Raw genomic sequence first — 24,549 nt, forward strand, 5'->3', positions numbered from 1 at the left:
TAATGTTGCACACACCTAATGTTGCACAGCACCTAATGTTGCACAACACCTAATGTTGCACACACCCTCTTCAAGATGCTTTCTGACCCTCTCTTCAGGATGCACCATTTTGTGGGTGGTCTTATTTATGTACCTATACTTTGACAGTGCCTTCTCCCCGTCAGCCATGTTGTACTTTTTATCTTCCATAACGTGTCTACAGACAGACAGACAGAAGTTAAAACTATACATTACTTTGTATTACAAATGTACTTATTATCTTCCTGATAGATATAAGTTACACTACTTTGTATTACAAATGTTGTACTTTTTATCTTCCATGAACTATACACTACCTTGTGATAGACATGAATAAAGGATGGAGCAAAAGAAGTAAGTTATTGACTCCAACTACAAGCACTTTGGGTAAATTCTAGCACATGTGGAGATATCCTCCGATGAGGTCACAAGTGGAGCAAATTCCAAGCGGAAGTATGAAGGAACTTCTCCACCATGACTCATGCAGATGACAAACACTGCTAGCAATAAGTTAGAAAAGTTGCTATTGCATGACAGCTCCCTTTTAAGAGCCAGCATCAAGCATTGTGTGTGCTATCACATGTGCAGCAGTTTTAGCACACAAGGCTAGTCCGTCAGTCCCAAACACAAGGCTGGTCCGTCAGTCCCAAACACAAGGCTGGTCCGTCAGTCCCAAACACAAGGCTGGTCCGTCAGTCCCAAACACAAGGCTGGTCCGTCAGTCCCAAACACAAGGCTGGTCCGTCAGTCCCAAACACAAGGCTGGTCCGTCAGTCCCAAACACAAGGCTGGTCCGTCAGTCCCAAACACAAGGCTGGTCCGTCAGTCCCAAACACAAGGCTGGTCCGTCAGTCCCAAACACAAGGCTGGTCCGTCAGTCCCAAACACAAGGCTGGTCCGTCAGTCCCAAACACAAGGCTGGTCCGTCAGTCCCAAACACAAGGCTGGTCCGTCAGTCCCAAACACAAGGCTGGTCCGTCAGTCCCAAACACAAGGCTGGTCCGTCAGTCCCAAACACAAGGCTGGTCCGTCAGTCCCAAACACAAGGCTGGTCCGTCAGTCCCAAACACAAGGCTGGTCCGTCAGTCCCAAACACAAGGCTGGTCCGTCAGTCCCAAACACAAGGCTGGTCCGTCAGTCCCAAACACAAGGCTGGTCCGTCAGTCCCAAACACAAGGCTGGTCCGTCAGTCCCAAACACAAGGCTGGTCCGTCAGTCCCAAACACGAGGCTGGTCCGTCAGTCCCAAACACAAGGCTGGTCCGTCAGTCCCAAACACAAGGCTGGTCCGTCAGTCCCAAACACAAGGCTGGTCCGTCAGTCCCAAACACAAGGCTGGTCCGTCAGTCCCAAACACAAGGCTGGTCCGTCAGTCCCAAACACAAGGCTGGTCCGTCAGTCCCAAACACAAGGCTGGTCCGTCAGTCCCAAACACAAGGCTGGTCCGTCAGTCCCAAACACAAGGCTGGTCTGTCAGTCCCAAACACAAGGCTGGTCTGTCAGTCCCAAACAGCAAAGGATTGTGACTGAGGGGCTTGATAGCATCCCCAACACCTTCCAAATATTTCCAAGTTGAAAAATAAACTATCCTTCTGAAATGAGGAACAAATGTTCTCAGGTATAAAGTTTTGAAGTCTGAGAAAATGTTGAAGTAGAAATCCAAGAGAAGTTGTGGTCCACAGATGTTCCGCTGCAGTCAGATGGCATCCAGAAGCCTGGTACTTGTGGGCCAGCAATGACCGGGGCAGACTGCGACCTTCCGGTGCTCCACCGCGTCACGTCTGAGAAGCCGCTGTGGGTGTGGCCAGTATCAGAAGCTCCGCCCACGTCTCTCCTCTCCAATGATGGGGAAAGAAGATCCTTTTGCACGCTGGGCCAGAACGCGGCTCAGAGACAAACCCAAGACAAGGTTTGTAGTTTGATATGTTCATGTAGTTTTATGTGATGATATACTTTGTCATGTTAATGTCATTTGACACGTTATTATGTTGGATGTGTTCATGTAGTTTGATATGTTCATGTAGTTTTATATGATGATATACTTTGTCATGTTAATGTCATTTGACACGTTATTATGTTGGATGTGTTCATGTAGTTTGATATGTTCATGTAGTTTTATATGATGATATACTTTGTCATGTTAATGTCATTTGATACGTTATTATGTTGGATGTGTTCATGTAGTTTGATATGTTCATGTAGTTTTATATGATGATATACTTTGTCATGTTAATGTCATTTGACACGTTATTATGTTGGATGTGTTCATGTAGTTTGATATGTTCATGTAGTTTTATATGATGATATACTTTGTCATGTTAATGTCATTTGATACGTTATTATGTTGGATGTGTTCATGTAGTTTGATATGTTAACGTGGTTTTATGTGTTATGTAGTTTGATACGCTAATGTAGTTTGATACGTTAACGTAATCTAAAATGTTGATATATATTGATATGTAATGTAATTTGATACATTATTATAGTTTGATACGTTAATGTAGTTTGACGTGTTAATGTAGTTTGATACGTTAATGTTGTTTATACATTAATGTAGTTTGATATGTTGATTTAGATTGATATGTAATGTAATTTGATACATTATTATAGTTTGATACGTTAAAGGCCTACTGAAATGAGATGTTCTTATTCAAACGGGGATAGCAGGTCCATTCTGTGTCATATGTGATCATTTCGCGATATTGCCATATTTTTGCTGAAAGGATTTAGTAGAGAACATCCACGATAAAGTTCGCAGCTTTTGGTCCCTAATAAAAAAAAGCCTTGCCTGTAGCGGAAGTAGCAGATGATGTGCGCGTGACGTCACCGGTGTGAGGGCTCCTCACATCCGCACATTGATTACAATCATGGACGCCAGCAGCACAAGCGATTCGGACCGAGAAAGCGACAATTTCCCCATTAATTGGAGCGAGGATGAAAGATTCGTGGATGAGGAAAGTGAGAGTGAAGGACTAGAGGCCATTTGGAGCGATTCACATGGGGAAGATGCTGTGAGAGGCGCCGTGAACCTGACGCCGACGGTGACGGTCAGGAGGATGCTGATGACGTTGATGCTGGAGTAGCACACCACATAGATCGCCTTCAGAAAAAAGAATGGTAAAATGTTATTTATTTATAGACTAGTTTTAGCTTGTGGCCTAGTCTTGCACTGTCATTACATTGTCAGTGTTACAACTTACACCCCAGGCACAGGCCTATCTATAGACTAAGAATCTATCATTGACACAATGTCAAACCTAATTATCCATCCGTCCATCTACTTCTGCCTATCCGAGGTCGGGTCGCGGGGGCAGCAGCCTAAGCAGGGAAGCCCAGACTTCCCTCTCCCCAGCCACTTGGTCTAGCTCTTCCCGGGGGATCCCGAGGCGTTCCCAGGCCAGCCGGGAGACATTATTCCTATGGGCCACAGCTCCATATACCGGCAATACTAAAAATATGCATGTAAAAAAGAAGCATGTCGATTAATAAGATCCACAACAAGACAGTGATAATATTAATTTTAGCACATGTATGCAGATTGCAGGTGTCAATCATATGAATTGATTTACAAATATTATGAATATTTCTATTTCCGGGTGTAGATGTCCCAACTGTGTGAAGATGGAGACAGTGGCTGAGTGTGCCAGCTGTCATGAGATACAGGCAGTGGCCACAACAATGGAGCAGGAAGGGGTGGAGACGTGCATCATAGACCACCCTGGCGTGTCTGGATGAATGGCTGCTGCAGACAGCGTATTACGCCTACAAACAGCAATATGGTGTGCTGCAGCAACAGCAAAATGAGTGAGGCACTAATAGGTTTAAATAATTCTTTATTCTATCAACCTTTGGAAGATAAGTCACTGTGTATCCATGTCTGGATAATAACAGGTGCCGTAATTTGCTATCAACTATTTTGTACTTGCAGGTGGAGACGATACACAGCATATCGACAGTTTGTCCGCTTCTGCTGGGGATATCTGGGAAAGGAGATAAGGGTGGCACTACCAGCTTGTGTAGTACATAAGATTAGAACATTTCCATGGATGGACTACACGGGGTTCCTTGAGGTGCAGTGACTGCAACAGAATCCACATGGCCACTCTAGTTAATGCTTAGCGAAGCGACTCCTGTGCTTCCTCCTTGTCTGGCTTCTCCAGTTCATCGCAGAGGAAGGGAGGCACATCCACGGTGACGCTGACTGGTGTTCTCTCGTCAGGGGTCTGTCTGCAGCCAGAAAAAACCTCCCTGATCAATTCATCTACGTAGCCTGCAAAATACAATTGTACATTTTCCTGCTCCCAACATAATAAACTCATGGAGAGTGAAAGCTGACAGTATTATTATTGTGGCTAAGAAATGACAACACTGGCACGCCTTCTTATGCCTTGAAAACTCCTGGCCGCCTGCCACTTCGGAGGTTCTTGGGCAGCAAATATTTCAGTCTTGTGCAACTTGTTCAGCTAATCCATATGTTCTTGCTGCTGCTGATGGCTCAAAGTCTTTTGCATGTCTGCAAGCCCAAATACTACACCAAAATCTCACGAGAATAGCGGTGTGACAAAGGAAATAAATTGCCCTTTTTATAGTAAACCAAATGTGTCTTATTTACAAAAAATATAACATGAATTCACAACCATAATAATGTTCAACAAAAAATATTAACCCTTAAAACAAAAAATATTAAGTGTAAGTTTCAGCAACACTTACAATTATCATGATACAAAGTGTCGAGTGTTTACATGTTTTGTGTCCTCTACACTTACTTGGCTCTGTCGCCATTTTCTTGACCACATGGCCGCCTGCTTTGTACTTCAGGTAGCGCTCAGCACCCGCTTGTCTAGTGGCTGTAGGGCGGCTGGACTTTTCATTCCAGCAAGCAGCTTCCTAGGTGAGGGAACAGAATAATGTCATAATTACACTTTGTGTACTTGACTCAGCAGGGAGAACAGATGCACTTCAACCTGTGTGTTTAATGATGGCATATATCCATCCATCCATTTTGCTACCGCTTATTCCCTTTGGGGTCGCAGGGGGCGCTGGTGCCTATCTCAGCTACAATCGGGCAGAAGGCGGGGTACACCCTGGACAAGTGACTACCTCATGGCAGGGCCAACACAGATAGACAGACAACATTCACACACTAGTGACTATTTAGTCTTGCCAATCAATCTATTATTTTCAAAAGTACTAAAGTATGGCACACACTAGTGACTATTTAGTGTTGCCAATCAAACTATTATTTGTAAAAGTACTAAAGTATGGCACACACTAGTGACTATTTAGTGTTGCCAATCAATCTATTATTTGTAAAAGTACTAAAGTATGGCACACACTAGTGACTATTTAGTGTTGCCAATCAATCTATTATTTGTAAAAGTACTAAAGTATGGCACACACTAGTGACTATTTAGTGTTGCCAATCAATCTATTATTTGCAAAAGTACTAAAGTATGGCACACACTAGTGACTATTTAGTGTTGCCAATCAATCTATTATTTGTAAAAGTACTAAAGTATGGCACACACTAGTGACTATTTAGTGTTGCCAATCAATCTATTATTTGTAAAAGTACTAAAGTATGGCACACACTAGTGACTATTTAGTGTTGCCAATCAATCTATTATTTGCAAAAGTACTAAAGTATGGCACACACTAGTGACTATTTAGTGTTGCCAATCAATCTATTATTTGTAAAAGTACTAAAGTATGGCACACACTAGTGACTATTTAGTGTTGCCAATCAAACTATTATTTGCAAAAGTACTAAAGTATGGCACACACTAGTGACTATTTAGTCTTGCCAATCAATCTATTATTTGTAAAAGTACTAAAGTATGGCACACACTAGTGACTATTTAGTCTTGCCAATCAATCTATTATTTGCAAAAGTACTAAAGTATGGCACACACTAGTGACTATTTAGTGTTGCCAATCAATCTATTATTTGCAAAAGTACTAAAGTATGGCACACACTAGTGACTATTTAGTGTTGCCAATCAATCTATTATTTGTAAAAGTACTAAAATATGGCACACACTAGTGACTATTTAGTGTTGCCAATGCACAACATTCCCATGGATGCAAAGACATTCATTTTTGGTGCCAACTGTATAAGATAAAAGACACTTTATTCAGTCATGCATCCATACGATGTGTGTGGAAATTTATAAATTGTTTCTAAATTTGAATACAAATGTTTGAGTATTAAACTGTTTATAGTCAGCTATTAAAGATTCATTTCCTGCAATAATGAAGCTGTTTTGTAGCAACAATTCAAAAATCCTTTATAAATATATTTATTGAATATAAACAAAATAGGAATGTAAGTTCATAAAGTGTGAAAAGAAATGCAACAATGCAATATTCAGTGTTGACAGCTAGATTTTTTGTGGACATGTTCCATAAATATTGATGTTAAAGATTTCTTTTTTGTGAATAAATGTTTAGAAGTAAGTTGATGAATCCAGACGGATCTCTATTACAATCCCCAAAGAGGGCACTTTAAGTTGATGATTACTTCTATGTGGAGAAATCTGCATTTACAATTGAATCACTTGTTTATTTTTATATCTTTTTTTTCCAAATAGTTCAAGAAAGACCACTAAAAAAGAGCAATATTTTTATACAATTTAAATAATCAGAAACTGATGACATAGTGCTGTTGTACTCCTTTATCTCTTTTTTTCAACCAAAAATGCTTTGCTGTGATCAGGGCGTACTTGAAGTAAACCACCGACGCCACAGACAGGCCATCAGCCTAGTTCTTACCTGGCTATCAATCAATCAATGTTTACTTATATAGCTATAGCTCTGGAAGACCTGCACCATAATACATTTTGTGTGTGTGGTCCATTACAACCGTGTTCGTCTCCGTTATTCATTGAACAAATTGCAAAAGATTCAGCAACACAGATGTCCAGAATACTGTGTAATTATGCCATGAAGCAGATGACTTTTAGCCGTGAGTGGGGCTGGAAGAACATTCCCGCTGCAACCGGTGACGTCACAAGCATGCGTCATCATACGCGTCATCATACGCGTCATCATACGCGTCATCATACGCGTCATCATACGCGTCATCATACGCGTCATCATACGCGTCATCATACGCGTCATCATACGCGTCATCATACGCGTCATCATACGCGTCATCATACGCGTCATCATACGCGTCATCATACGCGTCATCATACGCGTCATCATACGCGTCATCATACGCGTCATCATACGCGTCATCATACGCGTCATCATACGCGTCATCATACGCGTCATCATACGCGTCATCATACGCGTCATCATACGCGTCATCATACGCGTCATCATACGCGTCATCATACGCGTCATCATACGCGTCATCATACGCGTCATCATACGCGTCATCATACGCGTCATCATACGCGTCATCATACGCGTCATCATACGCGTCATCATACGCGTCATCATACGCGTCATCATACGCGTCATCATACGCGTCATCATACGCGTCATCATACGCGTCATCATACGCGTCATCATACGCGTCAACATACGCGTCATCATACGCGTCATCATACGCGTCATCATACGCGTCATCATACGCGTCATCATACGCGTCATCATACGCGTCATCATACGCGTCATCATACGCGTCATCATACGCGTCATCATACGCGTCATCATACGCGTCATCATCCGCGTCATCATCCGCGTCATCATACGCGTCATCATACGCGTCATCATACGCGTCATCATACGCGTCATCATACGCGTCATCATACGCGTCATCATACGCGTCATCATACGCGTCATCATACGCGTCATCATACGCGTCATCATACGCGTCATCATACCGCGTCATCATATGCGTCATCATACGCGTCATCATACGCGTCAACATACGCGTCATCATACGCGTCATCATACGCGTCATCATACGCGTCATCATACGCGTCATCATACGCGTCATCATACGCGTCATCATACGCGTCATCATACGCGTCATCATACGCGTCATCATACGCGTCATCATACGCGTCATCATACGCGTCATCATCCGCGTCATCATCCGCGTCATCATACGCGTCATCATACGCGTCATCATACGCGTCATCATACGCGTCATCATACGCGTCATCATACGCGTCATCATACGCGTCATCATACGCGTCATCATACGCGTCATCATACGCGTCATCATACGCGTCATCATACGCGTCATCATACGCGTCATCATACGCGTCATCATACGCGTCATCATACGCGTCATCATTCCGCGTCATCATACGCGTCATCATACGCGTCATCATACGCGTCATCATACGCGTCATCATACGCGTCATCATACGCGTCATCATACGCGTCATCATACGCGTCATCATACGCGTCATCATACGCGTCATCATACGCGTCATCATACGCGTCATCATACGCGTCATCATACGCGTCATCATACGCGTCATCATACGCGTCATCATACCGCGTCATCATACGCGTCATCATACGCGTCATCATACGCGTCATCATTCCGCGTCATCATACGCGTCATCATACGCGTCATCATACGCGTCATCATACGCGTCATCATACGCGTCATCATACGCGTCATCATTCCGCGTCATCATACGCGTCATCATACGCGTCATCATACCGCGTCATCATACGCGTCATCATACGCGTCATCATACGCGTCATCATACGCGTCATCATACGCGTCATCATACGCGTCATCATACGCGTCATCATACGCGTCATCATACGCGTCATCATACGCGTCATCATACGCGTCATCATACGCGTCATCATACGCGTCATCATACGCGTCATCATACGCGTCATACGCGTCATCATACGCGTCATCCTACGCGTCATACGCGTCATCATACGCGTCATCATACGCGTCATCATACGCGTCATACGCGTCATCATACGCGTCATCATACGCGTCATACGCGTCATCATACGCGTCATCATACGCGTCATCATACGCGTCATCATACGCGTCATCATACGCGTCATCATACGCGTCATCATACGCGTCATCATACGCGTCATCATACGCGTCATCATACGCGTCATCATACGCGTCATCATACGCGTCATCATACGCGTCATCATTCCGCGTCATCATACGCGTCATCATACGCGTCATCATACGCGTCATCATACGCGTCATCATACGCGTCATCATACGCGTCATCATACGCGTCATCATACGCGTCATCATACGCGTCATCATACGCGTCATCATACGCGTCATCATACGCGTCATCATTCCGCGTCATCATACGCGTCATCATACGCGTCATCATACGCGTCATCATACGCGTCATCATACGCGTCATCATACGCGTCATCATACGCGTCATCATACGCGTCATCATACGCGTCATCATACGCGTCATCATACGCGTCATCATACGCGTCATCATACGCGTCATCATTCCGCGTCATCATACGCGTCATCATACGCGTCATCATACGCGTCATCATACGCGTCATCATACGCGTCATCATACGCGTCATCATACGCGTCATCATACGCGTCATCATACGCGTCATCATACGCGTCATCATACGCGTCATCATACGCGTCATCATACGCGTCATCATACGCGTCATCATACGCGTCATCATACGCGTCATCATACGCGTCATCATTCCGCGTCATCATACGCGTCATCATACGCGTCATCATACGCGTCATCATACGCGTCATCATACGCGTCATCATACGCGTCATCATACGCGTCATCATACGCGTCATCATACGCGTCATCATACGCGTCATCATACGCGTCATCATACGCGTCATCATACGCGTCATCATACGCGTCATCATTCCGCGTCATCATACGCGTCATCATACGCGTCATCATACCGCGTCATCATACGCGTCATCATACGCGTCATCATACGCGTCATCATTCCGCGTCATCATACGCGTCATCATACGCGTCATCATACGCGTCATCATACGCGTCATCATACCGCGTCATCATACGCGTCATCATACGCGTCATCATACGCGTCATCATTCCGCGTCATCATACCGCGTCATCATACGCGTCATCATACGCGTCATCATACGCGTCATCATTCCGCGTCATCATACGCGTCATCATACGCGTCATCATACGCGTCATCATACGCGTCATCATACGCGTCATCATACGCGTCATCATACGCGTCATCATTCCGCGTCATCATACGCGTCATCATACGCGTCATCATACGCGTCATCATACGCGTCATCATACGCGTCATCATACGCGTCATCATACGCGTCATCATACGCGTCATCATCCGCGTCATCATACGCGTCATCATACGCGTCATCATACGCGTCATCATACGCGTCATCATACGCGTCATCATACGCGTCATCATACGCGTCATCATACGCGTCATCATACGCGTCATCATACGCGTCATCATACGCGTCATCATTCCGCGTCATCATACGCGTCATCATACGCGTCATCATACCGCGTCATCATACGCGTCATCATACGCGTCATCATACGCGTCATCATTCCGCGTCATCATACGCGTCATCATACGCGTCATCATACGCGTCATCATACGCGTCATCATACGCGTCATCATACGCGTCATCATACGCGTCATCATACGCGTCATCATACGCGTCATCATACGCGTCATCATACGCGTCATCATACGCGTCATCATACGCGTCATCATACGCGTCATCATACGCGTCATCATTCCGCGTCATCATACGCGTCATCATACGCGTCATCATACGCGTCATCATACGCGTCATCATACCGCGTCATCATACGCGTCATCATACGCGTCATCATACGCGTCATCATTCCGCGTCATCATACCGCGTCATCATACGCGTCATCATACGCGTCATCATACGCGTCATCATTCCGCGTCATCATACGCGTCATCATACGCGTCATCATACGCGTCATCATACGCGTCATCATACGCGTCATCATACGCGTCATCATACGCGTCATCATTCCGCGTCATCATACGCGTCATCATACGCGTCATCATACGCGTCATCATACGCGTCATCATACGCGTCATCATACGCGTCATCATACGCGTCATCATACGCGTCATCATCCGCGTCATCATACGCGTCATCATACGCGTCATCATACGCGTCATCATACGCGTCATCATACGCGTCATCATACGCGTCATCATACGCGTCATCATACGCGTCATCATACGCGTCATCATACGCGTCATCATTCCGCGTCATCATACGCGTCATCATACGCGTCATCATACCGCGTCATCATACGCGTCATCATACGCGTCATCATACGCGTCATCATTCCGCGTCATCATACGCGTCATCATACGCGTCATCATACGCGTCATCATACGCGTCATCATACGCGTCATCATACGCGTCATCATACGCGTCATCATACGCGTCATCATACGCGTCATCATACGCGTCATCATACGCGTCATCATACGCGTCATCATACGCGTCATCATACGCGTCATCATTCCGCGTCATCATACGCGTCATCATACGCGTCATCATACGCGTCATCATACGCGTCATCATACGCGTCATCATACGCGTCATCATACGCGTCATCATACGCGTCATCATACGCGTCATCATTCCGCGTCATCATACGCGTCATCATACGCGTCATCATACGCGTCATCATACGCGTCATCATACGCGTCATCATACGCGTCATCATACGCGTCATCATACGCGTCATCATACGCGTCATCATACGCGTCATCATACGCGTCATCATTCCGCGTCATCATACGCGTCATCATACGCGTCATCATACGCGTCATCATACGCGTCATCATACGCGTCATCATACGCGTCATCATACGCGTCATCATACGCGTCATCATACGCGTCATCATACGCGTCATCATACGCGTCATCATACGCGTCATCATACGCGTCATCATACGCGTCATCATACGCGTCATCATTCCGCGTCATCATACGCGTCATCATACGCGTCATCATACCGCGTCATCATACGCGTCATCATACGCGTCATCATACGCGTCATCATTCCGCGTCATCATACGCGTCATCATACGCGTCATCATACGCGTCATCATACGCGTCATCATACGCGTCATCATACGCGTCATCATACGCGTCATCATACGCGTCATCATACGCGTCATCATACGCGTCATCATACGTGTCATCATACGCGTCATCATACGCGTCATCATTCCGCGTCATCATACGCGTCATCATACGCGTCATCATACGCGTCATCATACGCGTCATCATACGCGTCATCATACGCGTCATCATACGCGTCATCATACGCGTCATCATACGCGTCATCATACGCGTCATCATACGCGTCATCATACGCGTCATCATACGCGTCATCATACGCGTCATCATACGCGTATGATGACGCGTCATCATGCGCGTCATCATACGCGTCATCATACGCGTCATCATACGCGTCATCATACGCGTCATCATACGCGTCATCATACCGCGTCATCATACGCGTCATCATACGCGTCATCATACGCGTCATCATACGCGTCATCATACGCGTCATCATACGCGTCATCATACGCGTCATCATTCCGCGTCATCATACGCGTCATCATACGCGTCATCATACGCGTCATCATACGCGTCATCATACGCGTCATCATACGCGTCATCATACGCGTCATCATACGCGTCATCATACGCGTCATCATACGCGTCATCATACGCGTCATCATACGCGTCATCATACGCGTCATCATACACGTCATCATTCCGCGACGTTTTCAACAGGAAACTTCACGGGAAATTTAAAATTGCAATTTAGTAAACTAAAGCAGCCGTATTGTCATGTGTTGCAATGTTAATATTTCATCATTGATATATGATATATGATATATCAGACTGTGTGGTCGCTAGTAGTGGCTTTCAGTAGGACTTTAATGTTGTTTGATAGGTTAATGTAGTTTGACATGTTGATATAGTTTTATCTGTTTATGTTGCTTGTTGTGTTTGGTGAAAGTAAATTCCAAAGACATACTTTGCTCTTGAACACTTCAGGAGTTCTTCCAGGCGGCAGCAAGTTCCGTTGATCCAAACATGGCAGTCAGAACCAAGCTGTCCGGCCAGCGAGCCTATTTGCAGAGCTTGGATCGCAGCAGTCGAGACTGGGTGTTGTCGTCAGGAAAGTCTGAGGCTTCCGACAAGGCCTGCAGGCGGAATCAGGAAAGCGGTAGAAACATTTGGTACAACCCAATCCCGGAGGAGGAGGACATTGCTGGACTGCCAAGAAATGAGGATGTGTGGACCAAGATGGACGGTAAACCAGCAGAACCAGAGAGACTGGGTCCAGTTGCTACTACAATAGACCGTGGACTTATGTGGACTGGCTCAGCACAGGCTTGTAGAGATCTTCCTTCATTGGACGCCACCAACCCTCATGTGGAGGACAGCTCAGAAGAAGGTGCAGGTGAGTTACTTCTAATAACTAACATCTACTTCACAATCTGTGGACTGTGGACACTTGACTCTCTGCTTCTTTGCTCGTCCACAAAGAGTTAGTCGGTGCGGACACTTTACTCTCTGCTTCTTTGCTCGTCCACAAAGAGTTAGTCGCTGTGGACACTTTACTCTCTGCTTCTTTGCTCGTCCACAAAGAGTTAGTCGGTGTGGACACTTTACTCTCTGCTTCTTTGCTCGTCCACAAAGAGTTAGTCGGTGCGGACACTTTACTCTCTGCTTCTTTGCTCGTCCACAAAGAGTTAGTCGGTGCGGACACTTTACTCTCTGCTTCTTTGCTCGTCCACAAAGAGTTAGTCGGTGTGGACACTTTACTCTCTGCTTCTTTGCTCGTCCACAAAGAGTTAGTCGGTGCGGACACTTTACTCTCTGCTTCTTTGCTCGTCCACAAAGAGTTAGTCGCTGTGGACACTTTACTCTCTGCTTCTTTGCTCGTCCACAAAGAGTTAGTCGCTGTGGACACTTTACTCTCTGCTTCTTTGCTCGTCCACAAAGAGTAAGTCGGTGTGGACACTTGACTCTCTGCTTCTTTGCTCGTCCACAAAGAGTTAGTCGCTGTGGACACTTTACTCTCTGCTTCTTTGCTCGTCCACAAAGAGTTAGTCGGTGCGGACACTTGACTCTCTGCTTCTTTGCTCGTCCACAAAGAGTTAGTCGGTGCGGACACTTTACTCTCTGCTTCTTTGCTCGTCCACAAAGAGTTAGTCGGTGCGGACACTTTACTCTCTGCTTCTTTGCTCGTCCACAAAGAGTTAGTCGGTGCGGACACTTTACTCTCTGCTTCTTTGCTCGTCCACAAAGAGCTAGTCGGTGCGGACACTTTACTCTCTGCTTCTTTGCTCGTCCACAAAGAGTTAGTCGGTGTGGACACTTGACTCTCTGCTTCTTTGCTCGTCCACAAAGAGTTAGTCGGTGCGGACACTTTACTCTCTGCTTCTTTGCTCGTCCACAAAGAGTTAGTCGGTGCGGACACTTTACTCTCTGCTTCTTTGCTCGTCTACAAAGAGTTAGTCGGTGCGGACACTTTACTCTCTGCTTCTTTGCTCGTCCACAAAGAGCTAGTCGGTGCGGACACTTTACTCTCTGCTTCTTTGCTCGTCTACAAAGAGTTAGTCGGTGCGGACACTTTACTCTCTGCTTCTTTGCTCGTCCACAAAGAGCTAGTCGGTGCGGACACTTTACTCTCTGCTTCTTTGCTCGTCCACAAAGAGTTAGTCGGTGTGGACACTTGACTCTCTGCTTCTTTGCTCGTCCACAAAGAGTTAGTCGGTGCGGACACTTTACTCTCTGCTTCTTTGCTCGTCCACAAAGAGTTAGTCGGTGCGGACACTTGACTCTCTGCTTCTTTGCTCGTCCACAAAGAGTTAGTCGGTGCGGACACTTTACTCTCTGCTTCTTTGCTCGTCCACAAAGAGTTAGTCGCTGTGGACACTTTACTCTCTGCTTCTTTGCTCGTCCACAAAGAGTAAGTCGGTGTGGACACTTGACTCTCTGCTTCTTTGCTCGTCCACAAAGAGTTAGTAGGTGCGGACACTTGACTCTCTGCTTCTTTGCTCGTCCACAAAGAGTTAGTCGGTGCGGACACTTGACTCTCTGCTTCTTTGCTCGTCCACAAAGACTTAGTCGGTGCGGACACTTTACTCTCTGCTTCTTTGCTCGTCCACAAAGAGTTAGTCGCTGTGGACACTTTACTCTCTGCTTCTTTGCTCGTCCACAAAGACTTAGTCGGTGCGGACACTTTACTCTCTGCTTCTTTGCTCGTCCACAAAGAGTTAGTCGCTGTGGACACTTTACTCTCTGCTTCTTTGCTCGTCCACAAAGAGTTAGTCGGTGCGGACACTTTACTCTCTGCTTCTTTGCTCGTCCACAAAGAGTTAGTCGCTGTGGACACTTTACTCTCTGCTTCTTTGCTCGTCCACAAAGAGTAAGTCGGTGTGGACACTTTACTCTCTGCTTCTTTGCTCGTCCACAAAGAGTTAGTCGGTGCGGACACTTGACTCTCTGCTTCTTTGCTCGTCCACAAAGAGTTAGTCGGTGCGGACACTTTACTCTCTGCTTCTTTGCTCGTCCACAAAGAGTTAGTCGCTGTGGACACTTTACTCTCTGCTTCTTTGCTCGTCCACAAAGAGTAAGTCGGTGTGGACACTTTACTCTCTGCTTCTTTGCTCGTCTACAAAGAGTTAGTCGGTGCGGACACTTTACTCTCTGCTTCTTTGCTCGTCCACAAAGAGTTAGTCGGTGCGGACACTTTACTCTCTGCTTCTTTGCTCGTCCACAAAGAGTTAGTCGGTGCGGACACTTTACTCTCTGCTTCTTTGCTCGTCCACAAAGAGTTAGTCGGTGTGGACACTTTACTCTCTGCTTCTTTGCTCGTCCACAAAGAGTTAGTCGGTGCGGACACTTGACTCTCTGCTTCTTTGCTCGTCCACAAAGAGTTAGTCGGTGCGGACACTTTACTCTCTGCTTCTTTGCTCGTCCACAAAGAGTTAGTCGCTGTGGACACTTTACTCTCTGCTTCTTTGCTCGTCCACAAAGAGTAAGTCGGTGTGGACACTTTACTCTCTGCTTCTTTGCTCGTCTACAAAGAGTTAGTCGGTGCGGACACTTTACTCTCTGCTTCTTTGCTCGTCCACAAAGAGTTAGTCGGTGCGGACACTTTACTCTCTGCTTCTTTGCTCGTCCACAAAGACTTAGTCGGTGCGGACACTTTACTCTCTGCTTCTTTGCTCGTCCACAAAGAGTTAGTCGCTGTGGACACTTTACTCTCTGCTTCTTTGCTCGTCCACAAAGAGTTAGTCGGTGCGGACACTTTACTCTCTGCTTCTTTGCTCGTCCACAAAGAGTTAGTCGCTGTGGACACTTTACTCTCTGCTTCTTTGCTCGTCCACAAAGAGTAAGTCGGTGTGGACACTTTACTCTCTGCTTCTTTGCTCGTCCACAAAGAGTTAGTCGGTGCGGACACTTGACTCTCTGCTTCTTTGCTCGTCCACAAAGAGTTAGTCGGTGCGGACACTTTACTCTCTGCTTCTTTGCTCGTCCACAAAGAGTTAGTCGCTGTGGACACTTTACTCTCTGCTTCTTTGCTCGTCCACAAAGAGTAAGTCGGGGTGGACACTTTACTCTCTGCTTCTTTGCTCGTCTACAAAGAGTTAGTCGGTGCGGACACTTTACTCTCTGCTTCTTTGCTCGTCCACAAAGAGTTAGTCGGTGCGGACACTTTACTCTCTGCTTCTTTGCTCGTCCACAAAGAGTTAGTCGGTGTGGACACTTTACTCTCTGCTTCTTTGCTCGTCCAAAAAGAGTTAGTCGGTGCGGACACTTTACTCTCTGCTTCTTTGCTCGTCCACAAAGAGTTAGTCGGTGTGGACACTTTACTCTCTGCTTCTTTGCTCGTCCACAAAGAGTTAGTCGGTGTGGACACTTTACTCTCTGCTTCTTTGCTCGTCCACAAAGAGTTAGTCGGTGTGGACACTTTACTCTCTGCTTCTTTGCTGGTCCACAAAGAGTTAGTCGGTGCGGACACTTTACTCTCTGCTTCTTTGCTCGTCCACAAAGAGTTAGTCGGTGCGGACACTTTACTCTCTGCTTCTTTGCTCGTCCACAAAGAGTTAGTCGGTGCGGACACTTTACTCTCTGCTTCTTTGCTCGTCCACAAAGAGTTAGTCGGTGCGGACACTTTACTCTCTGCTTCTTTGCTCGTCCACAAAGAGTTAGTCGGTGCGGACACTTTACTCTCTGCTTCTTTGCTCGTCCACAAAGAGTTAGTCGGTGCGGACACTTTACTCTCTGCTTCTTTGCTCGTCCACAAAGAGTTAGTCGGTGCGGACACTTTACTCTCTGCTTCTTTGCTCGTCCACAAAGAGTTAGTCGGTGCGGACACTTTACTCTCTGCTTCTTTGCTCGTCCACAAAGAGTTAGTCGGTGCGGACACTTTACTCTCTGCTTCTTTGCTCGTCCACAAAGAGTTAGTCGGTGCGGACACTTGACTCTCTGCTTCTTTGCTCGTCCACAAAGAGTTAGTCGGTGCGGACACTTTACTCTCTGCTTCTTTGCTCGTCCACAAAGAGTTAGTCAGTGTGGACACTTTACTCTCTGCTTGTTTGCTCGCCTCGATATATTCTCCCGTCCACAAAGAGTTAGTCGGTGTGGACACTTTACTCTCTGCTTGTTTGCTCCCCTCGACATATTCTCCCGTCCATCAAGAGTTAGTAGGTGTGGAGACTTTGCTCTCTGCTTCTTTGCTCCCCTCGACATTTTCTTCCATCCACAAAGAGTTAGTCGGTGTGTCTACATGCACACATTTGTCCATCTGTGCTCTGAAGCGGATCCTGGCAGCCCAGCATAGGAGCCTGAACAAGAACATGAATGAATGAATGAGTGAATGAATGAATGCTAACCAGCCAAGTGCCTCTTTCTTCCAGACTCCAAGTATGTCTTCCAAAAAAAAGCGGGTGTGGTTGACAGATTGGGGTCTCCTGGCACAGTGAGGAAACTCTCTTTCAAAATGAAGAAGCTTCCTGAGCTGAGACGCAGAATCAGCCTTCGCTCTTCTCGTGTGCGACAAGATGGAGACAAAGTCACCATGAAGAAGTTGGCAGACCAGAACGTCATCAGTCGTTATCACCTGGATAGCTCCACCCCTCCTGCTTTGCCACAGCGGCGGTTATCGAGAGGACGCTCCGCCAGTAAAGGAGGTAAAAGTGTGGAATGTGCATGTGTCCTAGTAGTGAGGACTGTCTAAAGTCCTAGCGTCTTCAGGGTATCTCAGTGACGGAGACTCACCAGAGCTGCTGCCTCGCCAGCCTGGCGACAAGACTTCATTCCAGCTGTACACAGACAGCGAGCCTTCATCAGGCTGTCAGCGCCTGACTGGTTTGCTGACTGTTCACCTTCTTGGTCTGGAACACATCAAATCAAAGAGGTAAGTGTAGACCTCTACCTATGTGTTCTACAGGCTGGTAACCTAACCCCGTTCTACAGGGTATAGATAGATAGATAGTACTTTATTGATTCCTTCAGGAGAGTTCCTTCAGGAATTAACCTAACCCTATCCGTATTCTACAGGGTAGGAACCTAATCCTGCACACACAGTCTTGGTAGATCACAAACAACACACCCACTATTAGTGCACACTACTTTATACCTTATTAATTGTACACACAGTCTTGGTAGATCACACACAACACACCCACTAATAGTGCACACTACTTTATACCTTATTAATTGCACACACAGTCTTGGTAGATCACACACCCACTATTAGTGCACACTACTTTATACCTTATTAATTGTACACACAGTCTTGGTAGATCACAAACAACACACCCACTATTAGTGCACACTACTTTATACCTTATTAATTGTACACACAGTCTTGGTAGATCACAAACAACACACCCACTATTAGTGCACACTACTTTATACCTTATTAATTGTACACACAGTCTTGGTAGATCACAAACAACACACCCACTATTAGTGCACACTACTTTATACCTTATTAATTGTACACACAGTCTTGGTAGATCACACACAACACACCCACTAATAGTGCACACTACTTTATACCTTATTAATTGTACACACAGTCTTGGTAGATCACACACCCACTAATAGTGCACACTACTTTATACCTTATTAATTGTACACACAGTCTTGGTAGATCACAAACAACACACCCACTATTAGTGCACACTACTTTATACCTTATTAATTGTACACACAGTCTTGGTAGATCACACACAACACACCCACTAATAGTGCACACTACTTTATACCTTATTAATTGTACACACAGTCTTGGTAGATCACAAACGACACACCCACTATTAGTGCACACTACTTTATACCTTATTAATTGTACACACAGTCTTGGTAGATCACAAACAACACACCCACTATTAGTGCACACTACTTTATACCTTATTAATTGTACACACAGTCTTGGTAGATCACACACCCACTAATAGTGCACACTACTTTATACCTTATTAATTGTACACACAGTCTTGGTAGATCACACACCCACTATTAGTGCACACTACTTTATACCTTATTAACTGTACACACAGTCTTGGTAGATCACACACCCACTAATAGTGCACACTACTTTATACCTTATTAATTGTACACACAGTCTTGGTAGATCACACACCCACTAATAGTGCACACTACTTTATACCTTATTAATTGCACACACAGTCTTCGTAGATCACAAACAACACACCCACTAATAGTGCACACTACTTTATACCTTATTAATTGTACACACAGTCTTGGTAGATCACACACCCACTAATAGTGCACACTACTTTATACCTTATTAATTGTACACACAGTCTTGGTAGATCACACACCCACTAATAGTGCACACTACTTTATACCTTATTAATTGCACACACAGTCTTGGTAGATCACACACCCACTAATAGTGCACACTACTTTATACCTTATTAATTGTACACACAGTCTTGGTAGATCACACACCCACTAATAGTGCACACTACTTTATACCTTATTAATTGCACACACAGTCTTGGTAGATCACACACCCACTAATAGTGCACAATACTTTATACCTTATTAATTGCACACACAGTCTTGGTAGATCACACACCCACTAATAGTGCACACTACTTTATACCTTATTAATTGTACACACAGTCTTGGTAGATCACAAACAACACACCCACTATTAGTGCACACTACTTTATACCTTATTAATTGTACACACAGTCTTGGTAGATCACACACAACACACCCACTAATAGTGCACACTACTTTATACCTTATTAATTGCACACACAGTCTTCGTAGATCACAAACAACACACCCACTATTAGTGCACACTACTTTATACCTTATTAATTGTACACACAGTCTTGGTAGATCACACACCCACTAATAGTGCACACTACTTTATACCTTATTAATTGTACACACAGTCTTGGTAGATCACACACCCACTAATAGTGCACACTACTTTATACCTTATTAATTGTACACACAGTCTTGGTAGATCACACACCCACTAATAGTGCACACTACTTTATACCTTATTAATTGTACACACAGTCTTGGTAGATCACACACCCACTAATAGTGCACACTACTTTATACCTTATTAATTGTACACACAGTCTTGGTAGATCACACACCCACTAATAGTGCACACTACTTTATACCTTATTAATTGCACACACAGTCTTGGTAGATTACACACCCACTAATAGTGCACACTACTTTATACCTTATTAATTGTACACACAGTCTTGGTAGATCACACACCCACTAATAGTGCACACTACTTTATACCTTATTAATTGCACACACAGTCTTGGTAGATCACACACCCACTAATAGTGCACACTACTTTATACCTTATTAATTGTACACACAGTCTTGGTAGATCACACACCCACTAATAGTGCACACTACTTTATACCTTATTAATTGTACACACAGTCTTGGTAGATCACACACAACACACCCAATAATAGTGCACACTACTTTATACCTTATTAATTGCACACACAGTCTTGGTAGATCACACACCCACTAATAGTGCACACTACTTTATACCTTATTAATTGTACACACAGTCTTGGTAGATCACACACCCACTAATAGTGCACACTACTTTATACCTTATTAATTGCACACACAGTCTTGGTAGATCACACACCCACTAATAGTGCACACTACTTTATACCTTATTAATTGTACACACAGTCTTGGTAGATCACACACCCACTAATAGTGCACACTACTTTATACCTTATTAATTGCACACCCAGTCTTGGTAGATCACACACCCACTAATAGTGCACACTACTTTATACCTTATTAATTGCACACACAGTCTTGGTAGATCACACACCCACTAATAGTGCACACTACTTTATACCTTATTAATTGCACACACAGTCTTGGTAGATCACACACCCACTAATAGTGCACACTACTTTATACCTTATTAATTGTACACACAGTCTTGGTAGATCACACACCCACTAATAGTGCACACTACTTTATACCTTATTAATTGCACACACAGTCTTGGTAGATCACACACCCACTAATAGTGCACACTACTTTATACCTTATTAATTGTACACACAGTCTTGGTAGATCACACACCCACTAATAGTGCACACTACTTTATACCTTATTAATTGCACACACAGTCTTGGTAGATCACACACAACACACCCACTAATAGTGCACACTACTTTATACCTTATTAATTGCACACACAGTCTTGGTAGATCACACACCCACTAATAGTGCACACTACTTTATACCTTATTAATTGTACACACAGTCTTGGTAGATCACACACCCACTAATAGTGCACACTACTTTATACCTTATTAATTGTACACACAGTCTTGGTAGATCACACACCCACTAATAGTGCACACTACTTTATACCTTATTAATTGCACACACAGTCTTGGTAGATCACACACCCACTAATAGTGCACACTACTTTATACCTTATTAATTGTACACACAGTCTTGGTAGATCACACACCCACTAATAGTGCACACTACTTTATACCTTATTAATTGCACACACAGTCTTGGTAGATCACACACCCACTAATAGTGCACAATACTTTATACCTTATTAATTGCACACACAGTCTTGGTAGATCACACACCCACTAATAGTGCACACTACTTTATACCTTATTAATTGTACACACAGTCTTGGTAGATCACAAACAACACACCCACTATTAGTGCACACTACTTTATACCTTATTAATTGTACACACAGTCTTGGTAGATCACACACAACACACCCACTAATAGTGCACACTACTTTATACCTTATTAATTGCACACACAGTCTTCGTAGATCACAAACAACACACCCACTATTAGTGCACACTACTTTATACCTTATTAATTGTACACACAGTCTTGGTAGATCACACACCCACTAATAGTGCACACTACTTTATACCTTATTAATTGTACACACAGTCTTGGTAGATCACACACCCACTAATAGTGCACACTACTTTATACCTTATTAATTGTACACACAGTCTTGGTAGATCACACACCCACTAATAGTGCACACTACTTTATACCTTATTAATTGTACACACAGTCTTGGTAGATCACACACCCACTAATAGTGCACACTACTTTATACCTTATTAATTGTACACACAGTCTTGGTAGATCACACACCCACTAATAGTGCACACTACTTTATACCTTATTAATTGCACACACAGTCTTGGTAGATTACACACCCACTAATAGTGCACACTACTTTATACCTTATTAATTGTACACACAGTCTTGGTAGATCACACACCCACTAATAGTGCACACTACTTTATACCTTATTAATTGCACACACAGTCTTGGTAGATCACACACCCACTAATAGTGCACACTACTTTATACCTTATTAATTGTACACACAGTCTTGGTAGATCACACACCCACTAATAGTGCACACTACTTTATACCTTATTAATTGTACACACAGTCTTGGTAGATCACACACAACACACCCAATAATAGTGCACACTACTTTATACCTTATTAATTGCACACACAGTCTTGGTAGATCACACACCCACTAATAGTGCACACTACTTTATACCTTATTAATTGTACACACAGTCTTGGTAGATCACACACCCACTAATAGTGCACACTACTTTATACCTTATTAATTGCACACACAGTCTTGGTAGATCACACACCCACTAATAGTGCACACTACTTTATACCTTATTAATTGTACACACAGTCTTGGTAGATCACACACCCACTAATAGTGCACACTACTTTATACCTTATTAATTGCACACCCAGTCTTGGTAGATCACACACCCACTAATAGTGCACACTACTTTATACCTTATTAATTGCACACACAGTCTTGGTAGATCACACACCCACTAATAGTGCACACTACTTTATACCTTATTAATTGCACACACAGTCTTGGTAGATCACACACCCACTAATAGTGCACACTACTTTATACCTTATTAATTGTACACACAGTCTTGGTAGATCACACACCCACTAATAGTGCACACTACTTTATACCTTATTAATTGCACACACAGTCTTGGTAGATCACACACCCACTAATAGTGCACACTACTTTATACCTTATTAATTGTACACACAGTCTTGGTAGATCACACACCCACTAATAGTGCACACTACTTTATACCTTATTAATTGCACACACAGTCTTGGTAGATCACACACAACACACCCACTAATAGTGCACACTACTTTATACCTTATTAATTGCACACACAGTCTTGGTAGATCACACACCCACTAATAGTGCACACTACTTTATACCTTATTAATTGTACACACAGTCTTGGTAGATCACACACAACACACCCACTAATAGTGCACACTACTTTATACCTTATTAATTGCACACACAGTCTTCGTAGATCACAAACAACACACCCACTATTAGTGCACACTACTTTATACCTTATTAATTGTACACACAGTCTTGGTAGATCACACACCCACTAATAGTGCACACTACTTTATACCTTATTAATTGCACACACAGTCTTGGTAGATCACACACAACAAGCCCACTAATAGTGCCCACTACTTCACACTTTGTCACAGCTGGTCAGCGCCTGGTATTTGGGTCTGAGGGGATCAGGTCCACAGACATTGACCACCACCAAGCCCTTGAAGGTGTAACTAATCAAGATAATTGATTTAGAACATGTTGTGTCTCTCAGGTGCCGTGAGAGCAAAGAAATGTTTCTTGCCATCCAGATTGACGGAATCACTCTGGCGAGAACCGCCCCCTTAACCCTGCAAGGCCACGCCCTCTCCTTAAACCACACCTTCCACCTGGAGCTGGAGGGAGCGTGGCAACTCCGAGTGGTGGTGCTCACGTCTGCGGGTAAAACTGCTGGCACATGGTCCTGGTTTGTCCTGGACTGCTGAGGCACATGGTGCTGGTCTCTCCTGGACTCATGCCACTTGTCTCCTTTTGACCAATCACAC

The 24,549-nt window shown here is 44.4% G+C and overlaps 1 protein-coding gene across 8 annotated transcripts in view; it reads left to right on the plus strand.

Moving 5' to 3' along the window:
- LOC133547716 (rho GTPase-activating protein SYDE1-like) overlaps positions 1-24,549 on the plus strand; it is a 51,553-nt gene that overhangs the window by 13,122 nt on the left and 13,882 nt on the right. For 5 of the 8 annotated variants that reach the window (XM_061893285.1, XM_061893284.1, XM_061893282.1 and 2 more), the window contains 5 exons: positions 1,700-1,926; positions 13,057-13,465; positions 17,937-18,209; positions 18,274-18,436; positions 24,279-24,445. In XM_061893285.1, the coding sequence (XP_061749269.1) occupies positions 1,700-1,926; positions 13,057-13,465; positions 17,937-18,209; positions 18,274-18,436; positions 24,279-24,445 (1,239 nt within the window). Of the gene's footprint in view, positions 1-1,486; positions 1,636-1,699; positions 1,927-13,056; positions 13,466-17,936; positions 18,210-18,273; positions 18,437-24,278; positions 24,446-24,549 lie in introns of those variants that run through there. The other 3 variants (XM_061893288.1, XM_061893287.1, XM_061893283.1) reach the window with 3 other exon arrangements.

This window comes from Nerophis ophidion, unplaced genomic scaffold, assembly GCF_033978795.1.
Source record: "Nerophis ophidion isolate RoL-2023_Sa unplaced genomic scaffold, RoL_Noph_v1.0 HiC_scaffold_165, whole genome shotgun sequence".
NCBI classification, from domain to species: Eukaryota; Metazoa; Chordata; class Actinopteri; order Syngnathiformes; family Syngnathidae; genus Nerophis; species Nerophis ophidion.